Source organism: Homalodisca vitripennis, chromosome 7, assembly GCF_021130785.1.
Source record: "Homalodisca vitripennis isolate AUS2020 chromosome 7, UT_GWSS_2.1, whole genome shotgun sequence".
Classification (NCBI taxonomy): Eukaryota; Metazoa; Arthropoda; class Insecta; order Hemiptera; family Cicadellidae; genus Homalodisca; species Homalodisca vitripennis.
In genome coordinates, this window is record NC_060213.1 from 117677365 (window position 1) to 117699041 (window position 21677).

A 21677-nucleotide genomic window follows, 5' to 3' on the forward strand; every position below is an offset into this window, starting at 1 on the left:
TTCAAATTCGTCTTGGGGACGTATAATGACTGCTACAATTAAATTACGACGTTAATTTTAGGTATGATTGAACTGTAGACGTGTATATAATTATCGAAAAAAAATATAAAAAATCACTTTCGGTCGGAAAATTATTGAGGTAAATGTGGTATTTTTGATTGAGTTAGGACGAAAATTTTTTGTTATCATTAAACTGTACTCGATTACCTATATATATTGAGAAAAAAATCACTTCCAGTCGGTAAATACCGAAGAAAAGCTCTCTTCAGATTTAAGTTTTGACGATTTTGTATTTCACTGGTTGAGGTAAAAGTGGTACTTATAATTAACTTAGGACGTTGATTTTAGGTATTAATTCAACGCCGACTAATACCTATATAATTATCAAAAAAAAACAAAAATAATCACTTCCGATTGGAATATACTAAGGGAAATGAAATAATACCTCAGTCAGTGAAATCCAAAGTAGTCGGAACTTCTTATCAGCAGAGTTTTTCTGGTGTATTATCCGACCGGAAGTGATTTTAAAAATTTTTCTTTGATAATTATATATGTATTAGTCGGCGTTCAATTGATACCTAAAATCAATATTGTAACATAATTCTAAGTACCACTTTTATCTCAACGACTCAACCAGTGAAATCCAAAATCGTCAAAATCTCAATCAGTAGAGCTTTTCCTTGGTATTTTCCGACCGGAAGTGTTTTATTTTTTTTCTCGATAATTATATATGTATTAGTCGGCGTTGAATTAATATTTAAAATCAATGTCCTAACATAATTCTAAGTACCACTTTTACCTCAACCACTCATCCAATGAAATCCAAAATCGTCAAAACTTGAATCTGTAGAGAGCTTTTCTTCGGTATTTACCCACCAGAAGTGATTTTTTTCTCGATAATTATATAGGTACAGTGTACAGTTTAATGATAACAAAAATCGTCGTCCTAACTCAATCGAAAACACCACGTTTACCTCAATCACTGAAGTCCAAATTAGTTGAAGTCCTAATCATTAGAGTTTTTCAGGTGTATTTTGTTTTTGACCGAAAGTGATTTTTTTTCGATAATTAGGCCTATATACTCATCTACAGTGTAATGATACAAAAAAATCGTCATTATAACTCATTCATAAATACCTCAATCAGTGAAATCCAAAGTAGCCGAACTTCTACTCAGTAGAGTTTTTCCGGTGCATTTTCCGACCGTTAATTTGATCTGTACCCGAGCAACGCTTGAAAATTGCTCTCCTTTTCTAAAGGGTTTTCGGCCCCGATATGTCCCCGAAGGGGTATTTCATTTTCTCCACAGAATATACGCTTGAGTGAAGCTCTGTTTTGTTCTTTTTCTTTCTTATCCAGTGAATCCAACATCACTTTCGTTCCTTCTACTCGGCCAGAATCGAACTTTGTAAAGTTTCTGTAGCTATACAAGAAAATTTGTGGTACTAGAGTTGCTGTGAGAGTTAAATTTGCCTATTACATTTTTCCACTTTCTATAAGGTGTAGTTACTAAAGCTCCAGTATTTACCTTTCACCAGTGAACTCATTGGCAAATAACACACAAAATGTCCCCCGGATCCCCCGGTTTCGGACCCCCCCCCCCGAACGAAATTTCTGGCTACGCTACTGAACTGCTTCTTTTTTAAAAGAAATGAAGACTCATTAAAAAATTACAATTTTATATTAAGTATGAAAAAGTTAAGTTAAAAGAGTTTAGTGTTAAATTTGTGTAATGTGATTCAAAATTATATGAAAAGTAGTCATTAGAATGTTAAAAATACTGTGAAAAGAATTTTATTAAAAAAATTTAGTTTTAACCCAATATTTTTTTTTAATTGACATTAAAAAAAAATGAAATGTAAATTATCTTTCTTATTTATTTATTTATTTAATCCTTTTGTAATTTAAAATTCTATTAGGCAGGTGAATTTTGCAAGGCATAATACAAGTCGAATGTCATGAAAACCTTGTCTTGAAAATAGGCACACTAACAAAACTACACAAAATACACAACCATTCATTGTGTACTTTTGTTCAGCAATGTTTGATAAAGTGCATACTATTTTCTTTCATACTTTCTAAAAATTACAAAAATATTTGTTTTGTTAATGCAAAATCTCTTTTGTTTACCATGATACATTTTTAAATTATAAACATTATAGTAGTAATATAGTTTGTAACATTAAATCCTGTGTAGTTGTATAATAAAATGAAATAATTTCTATTTATGTCAGTTGTAAAAATACAAACATGAATATTATGATTACATATACACATTTGTACATATAATTCCATAATTTCTCTTTGTTTTTATAACAAAAACAATTTATAAATGGATAAAGAAGCACTAACTGTTATAACTGTTCTAACAGAGGAGAAATTATTGATGAAAGATATTTATTATTTAGTTTGTAAAAATTTAAATTTAATATTATAAGAGAAACCCAAACGCAAGAAACTCCTGAATAAATTAACACGTTTGAATAATCTGCTTAGAAAATTACAATATGAATATAAGAATTAATATTATTATATTATTTTAAAAATATATCACGTTAAATAAATAAATATTAGTCTAATATTTATTTTGAAAAGATATCAACTATGATTTTTCATTATTTGAATATTAAATTTGATTATGATTTTAAACCTGAAATTTCATAGTATCATAAACCATTTAAAGAAAAGAAATTAAGAACTTAGTACTACTTGTTCTACTCGTTCGAAAAGAAGCAATGAACTATTTGAGAGTTTTACTCCTCGAAAAATATACATGGAACATATTAAAAGGAGATCAATAAGAAAAGGAATAAGGTAACACTGTTAAGAAAGTTTATTTTTATTCCATCTTAAACTTTGTACAGTAAACATTTCATTTCTTCAACCAACTCTCTTTAATCAAATCTGCTGCTTTTTCACCAATCATAATGGTTGGTGCATTAGTATTGCCACTGACAATCTTAGGCATGATGGAAGCATCTGCAACTCGCAGTCGTCTCAGACCCCTCACCTGCAGCCTGGGATTGACTACCGCAGTGGGGTCGCCTTCATGTCCCATCTTGCATGTGGATGTCGGATGGTAGCAGGTCGTTGTCAGATGTCTCAGTGAGCATTTCCGGAACTCTTTTGATGATAACGGATAAATTTTACAAGCAGATGGAACTATCTCATGAAACTGTGTGTCTAATTTCTTCATTCCTGTTGTTGAAGCAAATTTTGAAATAAACTCTATTGTTTGTAAAAACACTTCAAAATCTGCATCATCTGTGAGATAACCTGACAAGATTTGTGGTTTGTCAGTAGGATCAGAAGACACCAACAAGATCTTACCTCTGCTGGCTGGTCTAAGCAGTGTTGGCATTATCATCGCCATGTGTCTCTTAGAGTTTATCTCGTGGTACTGCTTGATTATGTCATCTCTTAGACCAAATCGATCCAAAGTTAAAGAAAGTGTTAGCATATCATTGACGTCAAAATCATAATGGTGTATCTGCATATCTGGATAGTCAATTTTGTTATTAAGTGTATTAATAAAGGATGAGTAACTTAACATACTTACACCTGAAAATTTGCTAGAATTAGTTTTTAGAAAATCATACATATAATCAGTGACTGATTTTGTTTCTCTTGTATAATTGAAGGACAGCAAAAGTCCTATCATTAACATATGGTCTTGAAGATTCTCACCGACAGGTAAATCTTGAATCACCTCAATGTCCAATTGTTCTAAATGATTTTTTGGTCCAATTCCTGATAACATTAGAAGTTGGGGAGAGTTTATAGCTCCAGCAGAAACGATAACTTCCTTTCTTGCTCTGACTTGGATCTTTTTACCTTGATTGTCCATAAACTCTACTCCGTATACTGTCTTTGTATCTTTATCCACCAACACTTTGGTTGCCAATGAGTTTTTGGAGACCTTAAGATTTGTTCTATGTTTAACTGTACTTAAGAAAGCTTTTGCAGTACTGCAACGCTTCCCATCAATAGTTGTACTTTGCAGTTTAACAAAACCAGTTTGAGATTCTCCATTCAAATCCATATTTAAATTATATCCAAGTTCTTCCATTCCTTCAGCAAATAAATTTGCTAGACCATCCAATCCATATTCATTCCAAGAGCTTACTGTTAGTAATCCATTTTCTCCATGATAGTTCTGATAATTTGGATTTTGAATAACCTCTTTTGCTTGTATGTTTTCAGATTTTTTGAAATATTTCAGAACATTTTCATAATCCCATCCTTCATTTCCTGCAGCTGACCATGAGTCAAAATCTTTCGGATTTCCTCTAACGTAAAGATTGGCATTGATTGAGCTCGAACCTCCAAGAACTTTTCCTCTTGGCCAAACGCAGCTGTTATTGACCATTCCAAGACAGTTATCCTCACTATGATCAGTTTGATATTGCCAGTCAACTCTTGATTTCATCAATGTTACGTAAAAGCCAGGTATCTCAGTGGCTTTTGTTGGGTTACCACCAGCTTCAAGAAGAAGTATGTTCCACTCTGAGATCTCAGACAAGCGGTTAGCAATGACAGCCCCTGCTGAACCAGAACCCACAATGATGAAGTCAAACTCTTCTCCCTCCTCAGGACTGTAGTGGGGAGGATAATTTGATGGGTTGGCTAAATCACACTCTGCTTTCTTAACAGATGAGTAAATATCTTTAATCAAATAACTTCCAAAATCATCGAAATCTTGAGAATCTGAGCAAGTGTCTTCTTGCAGCCAATGAGAGTGTTTTTCATGTGCTTCACTGCATTGATCTGACTCAGTTTCTCTAAAACAATAAAACACATCAAAACTTTAAAACTTTCCCATGTTTTATGTATAAACAATCAGTTGTATATGTAAAAAATAACATGAATACCATTATAAGCGTAGAGGTAGCATTCTCGCCACGCAAGTGAGAGATCCAGGTTCGAATCCCGGCAGAGAACGTACTTTTTGAGAGCCAATCTTTATTGAAATTAAATCAGGCTATTGCCATTTATAAAAATTTAATAAATATAAAATAATATGGTGTTAAACAATGTGTTGTGACTTAATAACTATTAATCATAGTTGATAGTGAAAGGGTTGAAGAGTAATTGTATTGTTTTCCAGAACAAATTTATACTAGTCTTATGTGGAGAATTTAATGCTGAGTTCAACATTAATAGTAATATAAAAACTGTTTTGCAAAATTTTAAGACAGTATGGTCTTTGATAGTTGTTTTGATTTGATTTTTCAATAAGTATTATTTTGATTTACGCTTTCAAATGATAAAAACTCCTGTTTATTTCAAAATAAAAACTGTAATATAAGAAATTGTTTAAGTTTTAATATATACAAAAAATGAAAAATAAAACACAAATTCAAAACTCTAACATATGCCGTAGACCCTGGTCAGTTATACACAAAGTAGCTGGTAAGAGTGGATTTTCACCTGAAGATGTCAGTGTCACTCTTGAGGATATCAACTCATTCTTCCTGTCTTCAGTGGAAGAGATAAGCACTCAAGTAGAGACTTCAGTAAGTGAGGAGCTAAGTATTTATAAAAAGCAAATATCAGCAAGCCTATTAGGACTAGTGAATCTATATTTTCCACAGTTCTTGAGGGTAAAATCCAAAGAGTGATTTTTATCTTTGACACATTCTTCATCTAAGGATATACTAGACATAGTTTTACAAGTGCCGATATAATAGTTTTTCATGAGAACTTATAGGAATCACCGATCTATATATATATATATATATATATATTTAAAAGTGGCGAAACCATATATTATCTGATTATTTTTAGAATAATGATGAATTAAAGGCGGAAGAAAAATTTTCTTTCACTCGTATACATGCGTAAATACTACACAAGTTGTAAAAATGGCTTCCAATGTAATATAGATTTATTTAATGTAATAGGCATTTTAAGTGAGCTATTTAGCGTGTTGAGAGAGATCGCTGGGACCATGCTCCGTCAGAGATCTTTAGAAGAACAAACTGTAATTTTTATTTTCTATACAACTCTAGCCTGATAATAAAAGATGAAAAAGATCAAAGGAAGAAAGTTAGAAGCCAATGTATATAAAAATATAGAGTGGCAGTATGAATTTAATACAAAAATAATTTGATATAATTATATTAATTTTGGGCTTAGAGAAATACTGCATTTTAGGCTTCTTTATTTATATAGCATTTGACTTAAAACAGCTCCCATATTTTTTTGGGCCCCAAAGTTGAGAACATCACTGAGTCAAGATCTGTGTTAGGCGGGAGGACGGTTTGGCAACGCAGCATAACTATGGGCAGCATAACTATGGTTGTCTAAGGTTAAGTGGTGGGCCATAGGAGCCACCCTTTAACTGTCTTCTTTGGTACCTCTTGTATATTAACATTAACACATTGACTGCGGCAGACACCTCATAGTATACCATCAGATTCAAAGCAGCCAATCTCACACATTTATAGAACCACAGCGAAGGTGTTACCTAGATGTATTATAGCTAAACATTTATTGTACAGTAGCTTAACATATTGACTGCAACACATGCCTCATGGTGCACCATCATATTCAAAGCAGCCAGTCTCACTCATTAATAGAACCACAGTGAATGTGTTACATAGATGTATTATAGCTAGACAGTTATTGTACAGTAGCTTAGCACATTGACTGCAACACACGCCTCATGGTGCACCATCATATTCAAAGTAGCCAGTCTTACTCATTAATAGAACCACCGTGAAGGTGTTAACTAGGTGTATTATAGCTAGACAGTTATTGTACAGTAGCTTAACACATTGACTATGACACACACAACATGGTGCGCCATCACATTCAAAGTAGCCAGTCTCACTCATTAATAGAACCACAGTGAATGTGTTACATAGATGTATTATAGCTAGACAGTTATTGTACAGTAGCTTAGCACATTGACTGCAACACACGCCTCATGGTGCACCATCATATTCAAAGTAGCCAGTCTTACTCATTAATAGAACCACCGTGAAGGTGTTAACTAGGTGTATTATAGCTAGACAGTTATTGTACAGTAGCTTAACACATTGACTATGACACACACATCATGGTGCGCCATCACATTCAAAGTAGCCAGTCTCACTCATTCAATCAATCAATCAAATATCTTTATTCATTTGAATACATCAAGTGTACAGGAATAGTGTCAAAATGCCATCATACATATGGCCAATCTTATTACTAAAAATATTTGCTAGTTTGGTCTTTTTAATGACATGAATTCCTCCAACGAGTATAAACTAAGGCTTATAATATACTTTTTTAATTTGGCTTTAAAAATATTAATATCATTTTCCTTTAGAATATTTTCATGCAAACGCCTTAAAAATACTTTTCCAATGTAATTTGGTTTCTTTTTATATAACTCAAGTCGATGGTGCTCTGTTATTATAGTATTTTTCCATCTGGTGTTGTGAGGGTGTATGTCATTAATTACACTTGAATCAGTTTTTACAATTAAGATTGTTTCATATATGTACATTCCATATACAGTCAAAAGTTCTAATTTTGTAAAATATTCCTTCACAGAATCATTATTTTTCAGACTTAACATAATACGAATCCCTTTTTTCTGTAGCTTAAGTAGTTTATCCAAGTTTTTTTTTGATGTTGAACCATATAGACTTATTCCAAAGTATATGTGAGACTGAACATGTGCATGATAGACTGATTTTAACATTTGGTGATTACATAGATATCTCATTTGTCTAAGTGCATAAATTCCTGAGTTAACTTTACTTATTACATGTTTTACATGGTCGTCCCAACTAAGGAACTTATCAATTTTCAGCCCTAGAAAATTTGTTGTATTTACTTCTTCAACTAAATCCGTATTATATAGTACCCTTGGTTTGTCAGTATTTCCATTCTGTTTTGTAGCAAAGGCAACAAATTTAGTCTTTTCAATATTTAAAGTGAGATTATTTGTTTTTAGGAATTGGTTAACTAATGCCAATTTTTGTGCTATATTCCGCTCTAGCGGACATTAATAGAACCACAGTGAATGTGTTACATAGATGTATTATAGCTAGACAGTTATTGTACAGTAGCTTAGCACAATGACTGCAACACACGCCTCATGGTGCACCATCATATTCAAAGTAGCCAGTCTTACTCATTAATAGAACCACTGTGAAGGTGTTAACTAGGTGTATTATAGCTAGACAGTTATTGTACAGTAGCTTAACACATTGACTACGACACACACATCATGGTGCGCCATCATATTCAAAGTAGCCAGTCTTATTCATTAATAGAACCACAGTGAAGGTGTTACCTAGATATATTATAGCTAGACAGTTATTGTACAGTAGCTTAGCACATTGACTGTGGCATATGCCTCATGGTGCACCATCAGATTCAAAGCAGCTAGTCTCACTCATTAATAGTCTCACTCGAAAGCTTTTTGGGCTACTCTTCGATCCTCGGGTGCATGGGATTCCAAACAGGCAGGTGATGTTTATGGTTTTTCACCTGATGATTTGAATGACTATTTTTCTCGAATGGGTTGTGAAAAAAGAATCAGTGAGGAACAGCTGGAGTGTTATGAGAACAGTCAGTGTGATAGAATTAAAAACAGTTTTTCATTTAAGACCATTACCGAACAAGACATAAAAAGAGTGATGAACAGCATCTCCTCCATGGCCTGTGGAGCGGACGGTATAAATATTGTGATGGTGAAGAGTCTCAGTCCTTTCTGTGTTGGTGTTATCACTCACCTAGTAAATAGATGCCTGGTGACTGGCTGCTTTCCTGATTCTTGGAAGCGAAATATTGTCTTGCCTCTGCCAAAGTCTAACAATCCTTCATTACCCTCTCACTTCAGACCTATCTCGATTCTTCCAGTGGTCTCCAAAATATTAGAAAAGATAGTAGTTGAACAAGTTTCATCCTTTATAGAACAAGAACATGTCTTGCCTGAACATAAATCTGGTTTCAGAAAGGATTTCAGCACTTCCTCTGCTCTTGTGGATATTCTTGATGACATGTATTCTGCAGTTGATAGGAATCTCTGCTGTACCTTGACGTCTTTAGATTATTCACAGGCGTTTGACTCTGTCAATCACCGAATGCTCATCCCAAAACTAAAATTTTATGGGTTTGATGATGCCTCTGTAAGATTCTTTGCATCTTATTTAAGTAGAAGATCTCAAATCACCAAAATTGGTAATGATTCCTCTAACATACTGCACAGATCTGGTGGAGTTCCACAGGGCAGCTGCCTCGGTCCTATTTTGTTTTCCATCTATACGTCTGATCTTGCCGACACGATAAGGTTTTGTTCCCTGCACTCATATGCTGACGATTGCCAGCTATTGCTTCCTTATCCATCCTCAGAAGCAAAAACGGCACTAACAAAAATTAACAATGAATTGTCAAAAGTGCTAATGTGGTCGGAAAGAAATGGGTTGGAGTTAAACCCAGATAAATGTACAATTTTAAATCTGAGATTTAATAATGCCGGCCAATCTCTTCCCGGTGACGTCATGTTGAACAACTCGCCCCTGTCTCTCAGTGAAACTGTTAAGATTCTGGGTGTTAAAATAGACTCACAACTAGAGTTTACAAGTCATGTAAAATATATATATCAGAAGGTCATTTGTAGATTGAGGATTATTTGCAGGCTGAGGTCGTTCCTGCCGGTGTCAGCTAAGCTCCAGATTGTCAAGTCATTGATATTACCTTTAATATATTATGCTCTCCTCGCATTTGGAAATAGTTTGACCAAAGAAAAATTATTAATTTTAACAAAGTTAGAAAACAGAGCAATAAGATTTGTGTATGGTTTGAGGAAATATGACCATATCAGTTCTTATCGTAAATTGGCTCAAATTCCATCAATACAGGACGCTTGCAAAATTCAAACTGTGTCTCTTGTCCACAAGGTATTGACAACCAGTAGGCTAACATATTTAAAAAATAATTTAGTTGCCCGGTCAATAATCAGGGAGCATAAGACGAGAGAGGATGCCCTGCTGGCGGTGCCGCGCGTGCGCCTTGAAAGAGGGAAAAAGGGCTTTTCTCACTTCGGTCCCCAGCGGTACAACGGCCTGCCGCCTGAAATGAAATATTTAAGTATGAGGGCGTTTAAAGACAAATTAAAAAAAATGTTAGCTTAAGGAATATTGTTAAGTTATTTTTATTGTTTGGTTGTATATTGTATGTTTAGTTTATACATGACCTGAGTTATTTTGTAAAACAACATCAATGTTGAAAATCGCTCATGAATAAAGGCCTTTTTATTTATTTATTTATTTAATAGAACCACAGTGAAGGTGTACCTAGATGTATTATATCTAGACAGTTATTGTACAGTAGTTTAGCACATTGACAGCAACACACCTCATGGTGCACCATCATATTCAAAGCAGCCAGTCTTACTCATTAATAGAACCACAGTGAAGGTGTTACCTAGGTGTATTATAGCTAGACAGTTATTGTACAATAGCTTAGCACATTGACTGTGGCATAAGCCTCATGGTGCACCATTATATTCAAAGTAGCCAGTCTTACTCATTAATAAAACCACAATGAAGGTGTTACCTAGGTGTTCCTTTGCAGGTTTCGGACACAGCAAAAATCCTTGGCGCTACTTTTGACAAGCAGTTAACCTTCTTGAACCATGTTCAAAATATCAATCGTGGTGTAATGAATAGGTTAAGAGTGTTGTTTAGGTTTAAGGGGTTACTCCAGGAGGAAGTGAAATTGAAGATTGTCAAAGCTGTGGTTTTCCCAGTTATTGTTTATGCTCTTCCTGTATTTGGGGGAAGATTGACCCTTGAGGGTGCGGTCCTGATTGATAGGTTACAGAACTCTGCTGTAAGATTTGTGTACGGCCTGAGAAAATTTGATCACGTTAGCCAGTATCGCCGTACAGCAGGGATCCTCCCGATAAAGTACATTTTCAAACTTCAGGTGGCTTGCCTTATTCACAAGGTGTTGCTGACGGGAAAACCCTCTTACCTCAGGGGGATGCTACAGACCCGGGCTGAGATTAGGGACTGTCACACTCGGCAGGACGTCATGCTGGAGGTGCCCAGGGTCAGGCTGGAGATGGGGAGGAATGGATTTCGATACTTTGGCCCCCAGATATACAACGGCGTCCCTCACAGTCTAAAGGCTTATGGATATTCCTCGTTTAAGGACAATCTCAGACTGGCTTTGGAGGAGGAGTGTTTCACCCCTAAATAGCTGTTTAATGTATTAGAGGTTAGATTAGTTTAATTTTGTATTTCTCGGATGATGATATAGATTTGTATGTGCCTTGATTAAAAATGTATGACTTGAGTTATTTTGAAAAACAACAATGTAATGTTGAAAATCGCTTGAGATAAAGACGTTATTATTATTATTATTATAGCTAGACAGTTATTGTACAGTAGCTTAGCTCATTGACTGTGGCATATGCCTCATGGTGCACCATCATATAAGTACCAGGTCTTACTCATTAATAGAACCACAGTGAAGGTGTTACCTAGATGTATTATAGCTAGACAGTTATTGTACAGTAGCTTAGCACATTGACTACGACACACACATCATGGTGTGCCATCATATTCAAAGTAGCCAGTCTTATTCATTAATAGAACCACAGTGAATGTGTTATCTAGATATATTATAGGTAGACAGTTATTGTATAGTAGCTTAACACTTTGACTGTAGCATATGCCTCATGGTGCATCATCATATTCAATGTATCCAGTCTTACTCATTAATAGAACCACAGTAAGGGTATTACATAGATGTATTATAGCTAGACAGTTATTGTACAGTAGCTTAGCACATTGACTGCAACACACGCCTCATGGTGCACCATCATATTCAAAGTAGCCAGTCTTACTCATTAATAGAACCACAGTGAAGGTGTTACCTAGGTGTATTATAGCTAGACAGTTATTGTACAGTAGCTTAACACATTGACTACGACACAAACATCATGGTGCGCCATCATATTCAAAGTAGCCAGTCTTACTCATTAATAGAACCACAGTGAATGTGTTACATAGATGTATTATAGCTAGACAGTTATTGTACAGTAGCTTAACACATTGACTACGACACAAACATCATGGTGCGCCACCATATTCAAAGTAGCCAGTCTTACTCATTAATAGAACCACAGTGGAGGTGTTACCTAGATATACTATAGGTAGACAGTTACTGTACAGTAGCTTAGCACTTTGACTGTGGCATATGCCTCATGGTGCATCGTTATATTCAAAGTAGCCAGTCTTACTCATTAATAGAACCACAGTGAAGGTGTTACCTAGATGTATATTACAGTTATTGTACATTAGCTTAGCTCATTGATGTGGCATATGCCTCATGGTGCCCCATCATATAAGTACTAGGTCTTACTCATTAATAGAACCACAGTGAACGTGTTACATAGATGTATTATAGCTAGACAGTTATTGTACAGTAGCTTAACACATTGACTTCGACACACACATCATGGTGCACCTTCAGATTTAAAGTGCCAGTTCTCACTTATTAATAGAACCTAGGATGGGAACGCTGCAATGTAATGTTCCTGTTCAGACTTACCTACCGACCACTGCCCACTGGATTCCCCTCACCTGTTAAACAACCTTGATATTGCAGTTCCAAGACGTACTCGATCAAAGTCTATTTTCTGTTGAGAATTTCAACCTACCTACTTATTTCTACAACACTGGAATAATTGCTCAATTACTTCGCACTGGGAATGAAATTACATATTCAGTGGACTTCTTCAACAATTCTTCAGTTGAACTTAAATCTAGTGTATCTAGATTCTTAAAATGAATATGTTATATTTGCTAAATTATCACAATATAATTAATATTATGTCGTGTTTTTCTTATTGTTATATTTTGTTAATGCTGTACACAAGTCAATTCATGGTTTAGTTATGCTTATATTTTTTATTTATAATTTTGTTGTTGTTATTTATTGTTAATTATCATATTTGCATATGACTCATATTGTTATTAATGGTTTGTTGTCTGTTATTTATTGGTAAAACGTATGCACTATTATTTTTATATTTATTTTATGTTTCCTTATCCATTATTTGCTATTGATTATTTATATTTTATTCTTGTAAAATTCACAAAGCATTGTTGTTAACAATTTGGTTATGTTATTGTGTAAAGCATCCTAATTCATTCATCGTTAAATTGCAAGACATGACATTGTAATACTGACGATTTATTGCTATTTATTATGAAATTTTTAATTGTAAGCATCTTATTATGATGTTAGATGATGCATTGATTTTTTTTGCTAGTATAATAATTATAAAATGGTATAACAGTTGGAATGATAATATATAAATAAATGGAGTTTCATATTGACTCCCAATTGACCTGGGAAGAAAAAATATCACAATTTTTCCCAGCTATATCTTTTGGACCTTGTGTACACTTGACACTATTCTTGTACATGATGTGCATTTCACAAATAAAGACTTTCTGAATCTTGACCTTCTTGGTTGAAACAAAGTCCTTTTTATACACATGAAGGGTTTCATAACTGTCATAAGTTTATATAAATGTATCCTATGTGTTTCTGCATAGACCAAAGAAGGAAATGGACTACGCATTCTTATACAAGGGTCATTACAAAAGTTGAAGATGAACCATGCCCCTTTATTGGTGATATCGTTCAACCAATGTCCAAAACTGGTGTTTAGTTTAAATTTGCCGCCTTTCATTAACACTGCCATAAAGCATAGTTACAGTTGTAATAAAATTCTGACATTTTGTACTCTTTTACAAAAATATATTGCCATGATTATAAACACTTTATAAAGACTAATTTGCTTTCAATTGTTATTTGAGTAAACTATAAACAAAATTATTTATCTTTCTTCCTTAAACACTGGAAGAGTTACACACCTTCATTAAATCCAAATCCATTAAACCTAAATCATGAAGTAGTATTGACATATGAAAAAATCATTAACATCTATTAAAATATTCTTCAGACTCCAATTTTAACTATCTGCAATAAATCCTTTAACCAAAATATCTTCCCCTCCAGTCTTAAAATTGCTAAAATAGATCCCAAATATAAAAACAGAAAAAAAGATAAACCAGCCAATTATCAACCCAACTCTTTATTAAAGAAATTCTCTTGACTTAAAGAATTATTGAAAAAGTAGTTCTTGGAAGACTTCTCACACACACCTTCAACCTTCAAGGCTTTCCAAAGGGAAGTCAACGACAACTGAAATTGTTAACCTTGTACTGTTCATAGTAGAGAATATAGAGTCTTGTATGCCTAGAACAGAAACAGCCTTAAAATGTTACAAAAGCTACCTGAAGGGATGAACCTAAGCAGTATAGGTTAAACAGTAAACATGAGGTGACAAGTACTGTGCGATCAGATTCAATATCAACAAGAAGAGACATATCATCCCAAGAGTCAGTCTTAGAGCCAGTACTACTTATTTTATTTTCAAATGACTTATCAAGGTACATCCGGTACATAGAACAATACAGTGAAACAATTATGTACACAGGGTGAGTCAGAAATATGGTAAAATATTTTAAGACGTGATTGTAGAGCTAAAAATAAGAAAAAAATGTTATATAAAGGTAGGTCCGGAAACGCTCCATTAGTGAGTAATAGCTGGCGAAAGATTTTGCTTTGTTTTCAGTTCACGTGGTGATTCTGTATTAAGTGTAAATTAAGTGATTCTGAAATGTTTTGTTCTTACTTTTTAACTCAAATACGGTGGATTTATATGGAAAATCACCTGAAAAATCAAATAAAACCACTCTAGAGGTTGTAGTGTGAAGAGTTTTTGAGAAAAAGTATGAAATTTGCCAAAAATCTAATAAAAAATACTATCTTAAATGTTTGATGCCCAATAACATTGTTAAATGACCAATAAACAAATTGTTTTTCCTAATACAGATTGTAGATAATTTAATTTTGAAAACAACTATAATAAGCAAAGTTAAATAAATGTGTAAAAAAGTTATGAAATTGACTCCTCACATATTACACTACATAGCAAACTTGTGCTGTTTTATAATAAGGAATGAGTATCTATTCTGATTACTGACCAATCAGCTGATTTTTCACCAGCTGATTGGTAACAGCTGGTGAAAAACAAACACATTTTTAGTTAAAAATTTTATTTTTAAATACAATAAACATATCTACAACCGCTTTAAGGGGACTGGGATGGTCCATTTGGTCAAAAATACCGATTTTTTGTTTTTTACATTTTTTTTAAATCTATGTTTTGTCCTCTTTAATTTGAAACCATTAGAACAATCTTCTGAGCAATAATAAAATAATTATGTGCATTTTTGTAATGCTGTGCACGCTTTTCTGGCTCGTAAACCTGCGCCGTGCGAGTACTGACAAGTTACTTCAACACAACATTGTTATTGTACTTTATTATAGTAGGTCTACCTATGTCTAAATAAACATTTAGAATTAGGTAATAAACAAAATTAAACCCATCTTCAAAGATTTATCTTCTCCTGTGCTCTTACAAAAGTGTCTGCATGGTGGCACCCAAAATCCTTGTGAGTCGCTCAACAGTGTGATCTGAAATAGAATTCCAAAGTCTAATTTTGTGATGATTTCTACACTTGAGTTTGGTGTTTATGAGGGTACAGCTACTTTTAACAATGGAAATATTACTAAATGTAAAATACTAGGCAAATTAGGAATCACACCAGGCATTAATTGCATAAAAACCTTGAAATCCATCGACGAAACGAGAATCGAAGAAGTAGAGAAAGCTGTAGAAGAAGTTAGAAAAAGTGCCGTAAGATGCAGCAGTTGGCTAAAAGGAAGTTGGAGGACCAGTTTGAGGAGCAGGAAGACCCAAATCAGCCTTCATATGGTGCAGGGATGTATTAAAGTAAACAGAATCCTCTGTGTTATAGCAATACCTGTTTTACTCGGGATTCCCGAACATTTGTGTTTTTTTTTTACATATGTACCTGTATCTCAAAAACTATAAAAGATATAAGCATGATCTTTTTTGTTTTATTCCACATAATATGCCTTACATTTTGAACAGACAACTTTTTGAAATACTGCTTAAAAAAAAAATTATATCTGATCATATGAGGAAAAAATAACAAAATGTTATATATATTTTTGTAAATTACCAAAACCTTTACCTGATGGAATTTTTATAACCCCTCTGCTAAAAATGTAAAGAAAAGGTTCATCTTCAAAATAAAACAAAAATTAGTGCTTTATCTTTTGTGGTTATTGAGATAGAGGTACATAAAGTATGTTAAATTTAACATTGCAGGAATGGGACAATCCCAGTCCCCTTAAGTCTCATCGGAAATATCAATAGTCTCAAAATTGTATTTCAAAAGTTTGGATCAGCACATTTTCCAAAGAAGCCATCGACAAAAAGCAACACGGGGAGCATAGTCTTGTGACAAAAGAGATTGGACATGCTGGAAGTGGTATGGGTGTAACTGGTACTCGTGTAGTATTCTTCAAATACTAGATTGGGTGACATTAAACTTTAGTGACAATTCTCTAGTGCTCTTTTAAGGATAATCAGAAATTTCATTAAGAACCAACTCTCCTAATTCAACAGTCCTACATGATCAAGCGATGCCTGCATTACTATGCTCCGAAGACTTCAAAGAACCTGTTTCAGATAGGCGTTGATGAATAGTAGCAAAAGATCTTGCGCTTGGACACCTGCGGTTAGGAAAGTTCTCTTGATACAGTTGTCTTGCTGCAGTACTATTGCAGCGTCCCAAACCATACATTAAATGCATGTCTGCTAATTCAGAGTTTGACTAAACATGAATATTACCTTCCATTTTTAATAAATGAAACATACAACACAAAATCACTAACAAAATGGATGAAAATAACTGGTTAAAATACTTCACAAACATACAGTATCTTTACAGTTTGTTGTTTTGTTCAACAATGAGGTGACATATGTCATCTAATAATAAATGCCCAGTTTATTATTTGTTATTTAAAAATGTTTAAACAGCTGTTGTTCAAATGATTAATGATGGGTGTAACTGGTACTCCATTTACCAGCTGTTACCAATCAGATAATCATTCCTTATTATAAAACAGTAAAAGTTTGCTGTGTAGTGTAGTACGTGAGGAGTCAATTTCATAACTTTTTTACACATTTAGTTAACTTTGCTTATTATGATTGTTTTCAAAATTAAATTCTCTACAATCTGTATTAGGAAAAACAATTTGTTTATTGGTCATTTAACAATGTTATTGGACATCAAACATATAAGACGGTATTTTTTTATTAGATTTTTGGCAAATTTCATACTTTTTCCTCAAACACTGTTCACATTACAACCTCTAGAGTGGTTTTATTTGATTTGACAGGTGATTTTCCATATAAATTCACCTTATTTGAGTTAAAAAGTAAGAACAAAACCTTTCGGAATCACTTAATTTCACCAGGTGAACTGAAAACAAAGCAAAATCTTCCGCCAGCCATTACTCACTAATGGAGCGTTTCCGGACCTACTTTTATATAACACTTTTTTCTTAATTTTAGCTCTACAATCACGTCTTAAAATATTTTACCATATTTCTGACTCACCCTGTATATTGTGACACAGTCCTTCAAGTAGCAATCATGAACATAGAACATTTTGAAATTGACACACACTAATCCTGTCAACATAGCACGACATTGCATGAGTAATTACCTTGTTTTTAATTAATATAAAAACCAAACAGATGTATTTTGAAACAATAAGGAATGTCTTAAAAGAACTTTGTGATATTCGAAACGCGAACATCATAGGGGTAATGCTTGACAACGATGTATCATGGGAAACTCATGTAGACAATCTATTAAACAAATTCTGTAATATTTGCCATAAAGAGAACCTCAGCAGTCAGTTCACCAAAAGCTAAAAAAATAGCATATCATTCCATTTTCCAGACCCACCTACATTATAGAAGAGTTATTTTGGAGGATCTTCAAGTGCTAACCTGCAGCGTTTACTGAAATTATAAAAAAAGGCTTACAGAATAATAATTTGTAAACGCCCAAGAGAAAATTGCAGAAACACACTAAAGGATTTGAGGATCCTACTTATTATTTTTATACACATGATGGAAACTGTTCTCTTTTGAGTTACTAGAGACTTAACAAAGCATAGAGATGTGTATGGACACAACTGACAACTTACACCTTACTGCACATAGAACAGTCACTTACACAAAAAATAAACAATCTTATGCTGCAAACAAGATGTACTAGTGCATTACCTGAAGTCTTGAAGAGCAACAGAGGAAGGAACCTGGCTTCAGGAAAGAGTTTTCTACAGCCTGGAGGAGTTCTTCAATTGGAGGAACAATACACAAGAACCTAACTTATACTTTTAAGAAAAAAGGACATGTAAATATCATTCTGAATAAAAAATTGAATCAAAAATGTCTAATTTCAGAGCTCCATTTCATCTTCCGCTTATAGCAGTGTACTGAGATAATGATAAGACATTGAGAATACCTCCTCATCTAGCTTGCACTATTTGACTGCTGAGTAAACCAGACAGATTCCTTTTGTAGCGTATATGTCCCTAATATCGAAACGATGCAACACAAAAACAACTAAAAACTCATTGTGTTCTCGAGGGTACATTTTGATTGTCTTCATCACTGACTCACAAGGTTGGACGCCATCATGCTCTTTAAGATAGTATTGTGTTTATTTACAGCCATAAAGCAACTGTATTATTTCTTGCCAAATTAGTTATTGTAAGATCAATAATTGTTTGTACCATATCAAACGATGTAAGGAAAGAGAGATGAAGAACTGTTCTATTAATTGCAGATAACTTGATGAGTGTTTGTTACTTGTTAATATATATATCTGTCAAAATACAATTAATTGTCATTTTCTGTATTCTGAATCCAGCATTATACATAAATTTTGTCTAGTGGATACTTTCAAGTATTGTTGCGCTTGTGTTTTAAAATATTTTATCAATGTTATTTAGATCCATATCAGTGTGATATACAAATTCAAGTATATTTAATTAGTATTATTCACTATTGGGTTATGTTTTATGTATTATAGACAAGAGTTTTTTGTAAATAAGTGTTCTAATTTAGTGTTCTAACTTATTACTTTTCATCAAGGCCGTTTTTAATCTCTCTTTTCTAAACAAGGTTTATTTATATTTTGTTCGCTCTTGATGTGTGTGGCTGGTGAGGATGCCAACTTGCTCCAGTCCCCACTTACACTCACACACTCACCAACAACCTTATTGGGGTAGCTTGTCCACCCTCATCAACACTAAAATTAATATATTTCTCAGTGATCCACTCACATTTAGCTTACGGAATAAGCATTTATGGAGCAACAACGATAAGCAATTTACATAGGCTAATGATCCTACAAAAAAATCTTTGAGAGTAATGAAAATGTTAAGATATACAGATTCTGTTAAACATATTCCTTCTGAACTTGGAATTGTGACAGTATATGGTTTACACATATTTGCATCAATAATTTATGATAAACAATATTTTGATCCTGTACTAAAAACTAATAAATTTTGTTGTTGTTCTCTTATGACAAGAAGCTTATAAACGTCCTGTAAGAACGTTTGCGCTGCTTCTGGAGTGACAGGATATTCAGCATTGGTAAGGTTAGGGAGTAGGGACCGCCTCCTATCAAGATCCATGAGGAAGAATTAGGGCACTACATCTCAAAGCCATGTCTTCCCGGAAGAAGGGGAGGCCAGCTCTGAACCAACCTCTCCAGTCAAAGTAGGCAGGGGGTGACACACCTTTTTTGAGGCTAGCAAAAACCTCTGAGGTTAGGGAACAAACCCCACCAACTTCAACAGTCATCTCCCGCAGTAGACAAGACCTATCGAATTGCCCATAAACCCCATAATCTCGACATTTGCGGTTAGTGATGTGCTGCTCCATTAGGTTGTCCAGATTTAAGTAACACATCGGTTTTTGCTGTGCCCAGTGGTGGGTTCAACTAGAAGGTATAAACCAACCAGAAGTGATCCCTGCAGGGTGAACTAGAAAACATACATATAATATTTGTTTTAATAGACATATTGATCAACTTAATCTTGAATTTTACAAAAAGGAAACATATTACTGAGGTGTGAAATATTTACATAATTTACCAACAAACTTTATAATGGAAACACATCTGTTAAAATTTAAAAATAAGAGTAAAGGATTATTTAACTAATTTGTTCTATATTCCTTTGAGGAATATTTCAATACAAAAACCGATTAATTCATTTAGACAAGAATTGAAGATAAATTGTTAAGATGTAAGTTTCATCATTTGAATGAACTAATACTACCATTATTTATTGATATGTTTAAATTAATATTATTATTGAGTATTACTGTATTTATACTATTCTTAGTACCTAGTACATATTATGGAATAAAGTGGTTTGACCATGACTATGACTGTGTACCAATAAATAGCAGTTAAACTTTTTATAGTTAACATTAAGAATATAATCACAAATCTTTATTTGTAATTTCAATGTGAGGAAAATTGAGACTGAACGATACATTTTTATAAGTTTTATAGAATATTCCGAATTTGATTCCTCGCCTGCTTATTAAATTAATTTAACTGAATTTTTTACCTCCCACCTGCATAAAAAAATACAATAGAAAATAACACATAAAAAATTATTTACACTTTTACCATTAACATCTCAGAGTTTTTTCAAAATATCTGATACTAAAATGGAGGTTACTATTGAAGCTTTCACAATCTTATATTACCTACTTACTACAGCTTGAAGCAATCCACTACATTCTTATGAGTGGTGGATTTCATACGATTACAACATTACCAAATGTATAACCAAACAAATTTTATAAAAACCAGTGTAGGTCTACACACAGAATCACATAACACTAAATAAATTAATTAAAAGTTTCTCTAGGTGGATCGTCAAGGTTAAAAAAGTAAAAATATGAAAGAAGACATACAGTACAGCTGAGTTGATTGTTATGCATATAATATAAAATTTATAAGAGTAATCACAGAACCAGATCAAAATAGAGAAGCTGTCATAGAATTATTTATTAAATAATTGTATTTAGTTTTTGGAAATATAATACAGTAGGAGAAATTTTTTTTTAGCAATTTGGAGATAGGCGATGAACATTAGAAGAACCCCATACCCCCCTCACCACTGTTTCAGGATGGATTACACTGTGTCACCATGAAGAGGACATGTGGAAAATAATTTTCCATAGAATCTCAAAGGTACATGGCAAATATTGAAATACTCTCTGCACTATATCTTGTTTCACTGCTGATGATGGATTCTCCATGACGATGTTACATACAATGATAAAATTAACAGCAAATATTCCTAGTATCCTAAAGGTAGCTTAAGTAGCAAACATTACAAGAAATCCCAAACTCTACACTCACTCATCTTATTGCTGTATTATCGATTCTCCATGAAGAGATCACATGAAAACATAACAACATAAACAGCAAAATGCCCCTAGTACACCAAAGGTAAGTAGGAAACTTTCCAAGAGATCCCCAACTCTCCACTCACTCATCTCACTGCTTCAGTATTGATTTTCCATCAAGAAGTCACATAGAACGATACCATTGACAGCAATTGTCCTTAGTATTCTAAAGGTAAGTATAGCAAACATCCCAAGAGATC

General features: G+C 33.6%; 1 protein-coding gene across 1 annotated transcript in view; it reads right to left on the reverse strand.

The window, feature by feature from the left end:
• Positions 1-2815: 2815 nt before the first annotated feature.
• The window catches only part of LOC124366237 (glucose dehydrogenase [FAD, quinone]-like), a 48253-nt gene continuing 29391 nt past the window's right edge, over positions 2816-21677 (reverse strand). Inside the window, exon 2 of the mRNA XM_046822631.1 lies at positions 2816-4781. Coding sequence (XP_046678587.1) covers positions 2873-4781 — 1909 coding nt within the window. The 3' untranslated portion in view covers positions 2816-2872. The remainder of the gene's footprint in view (positions 4782-21677) is intronic.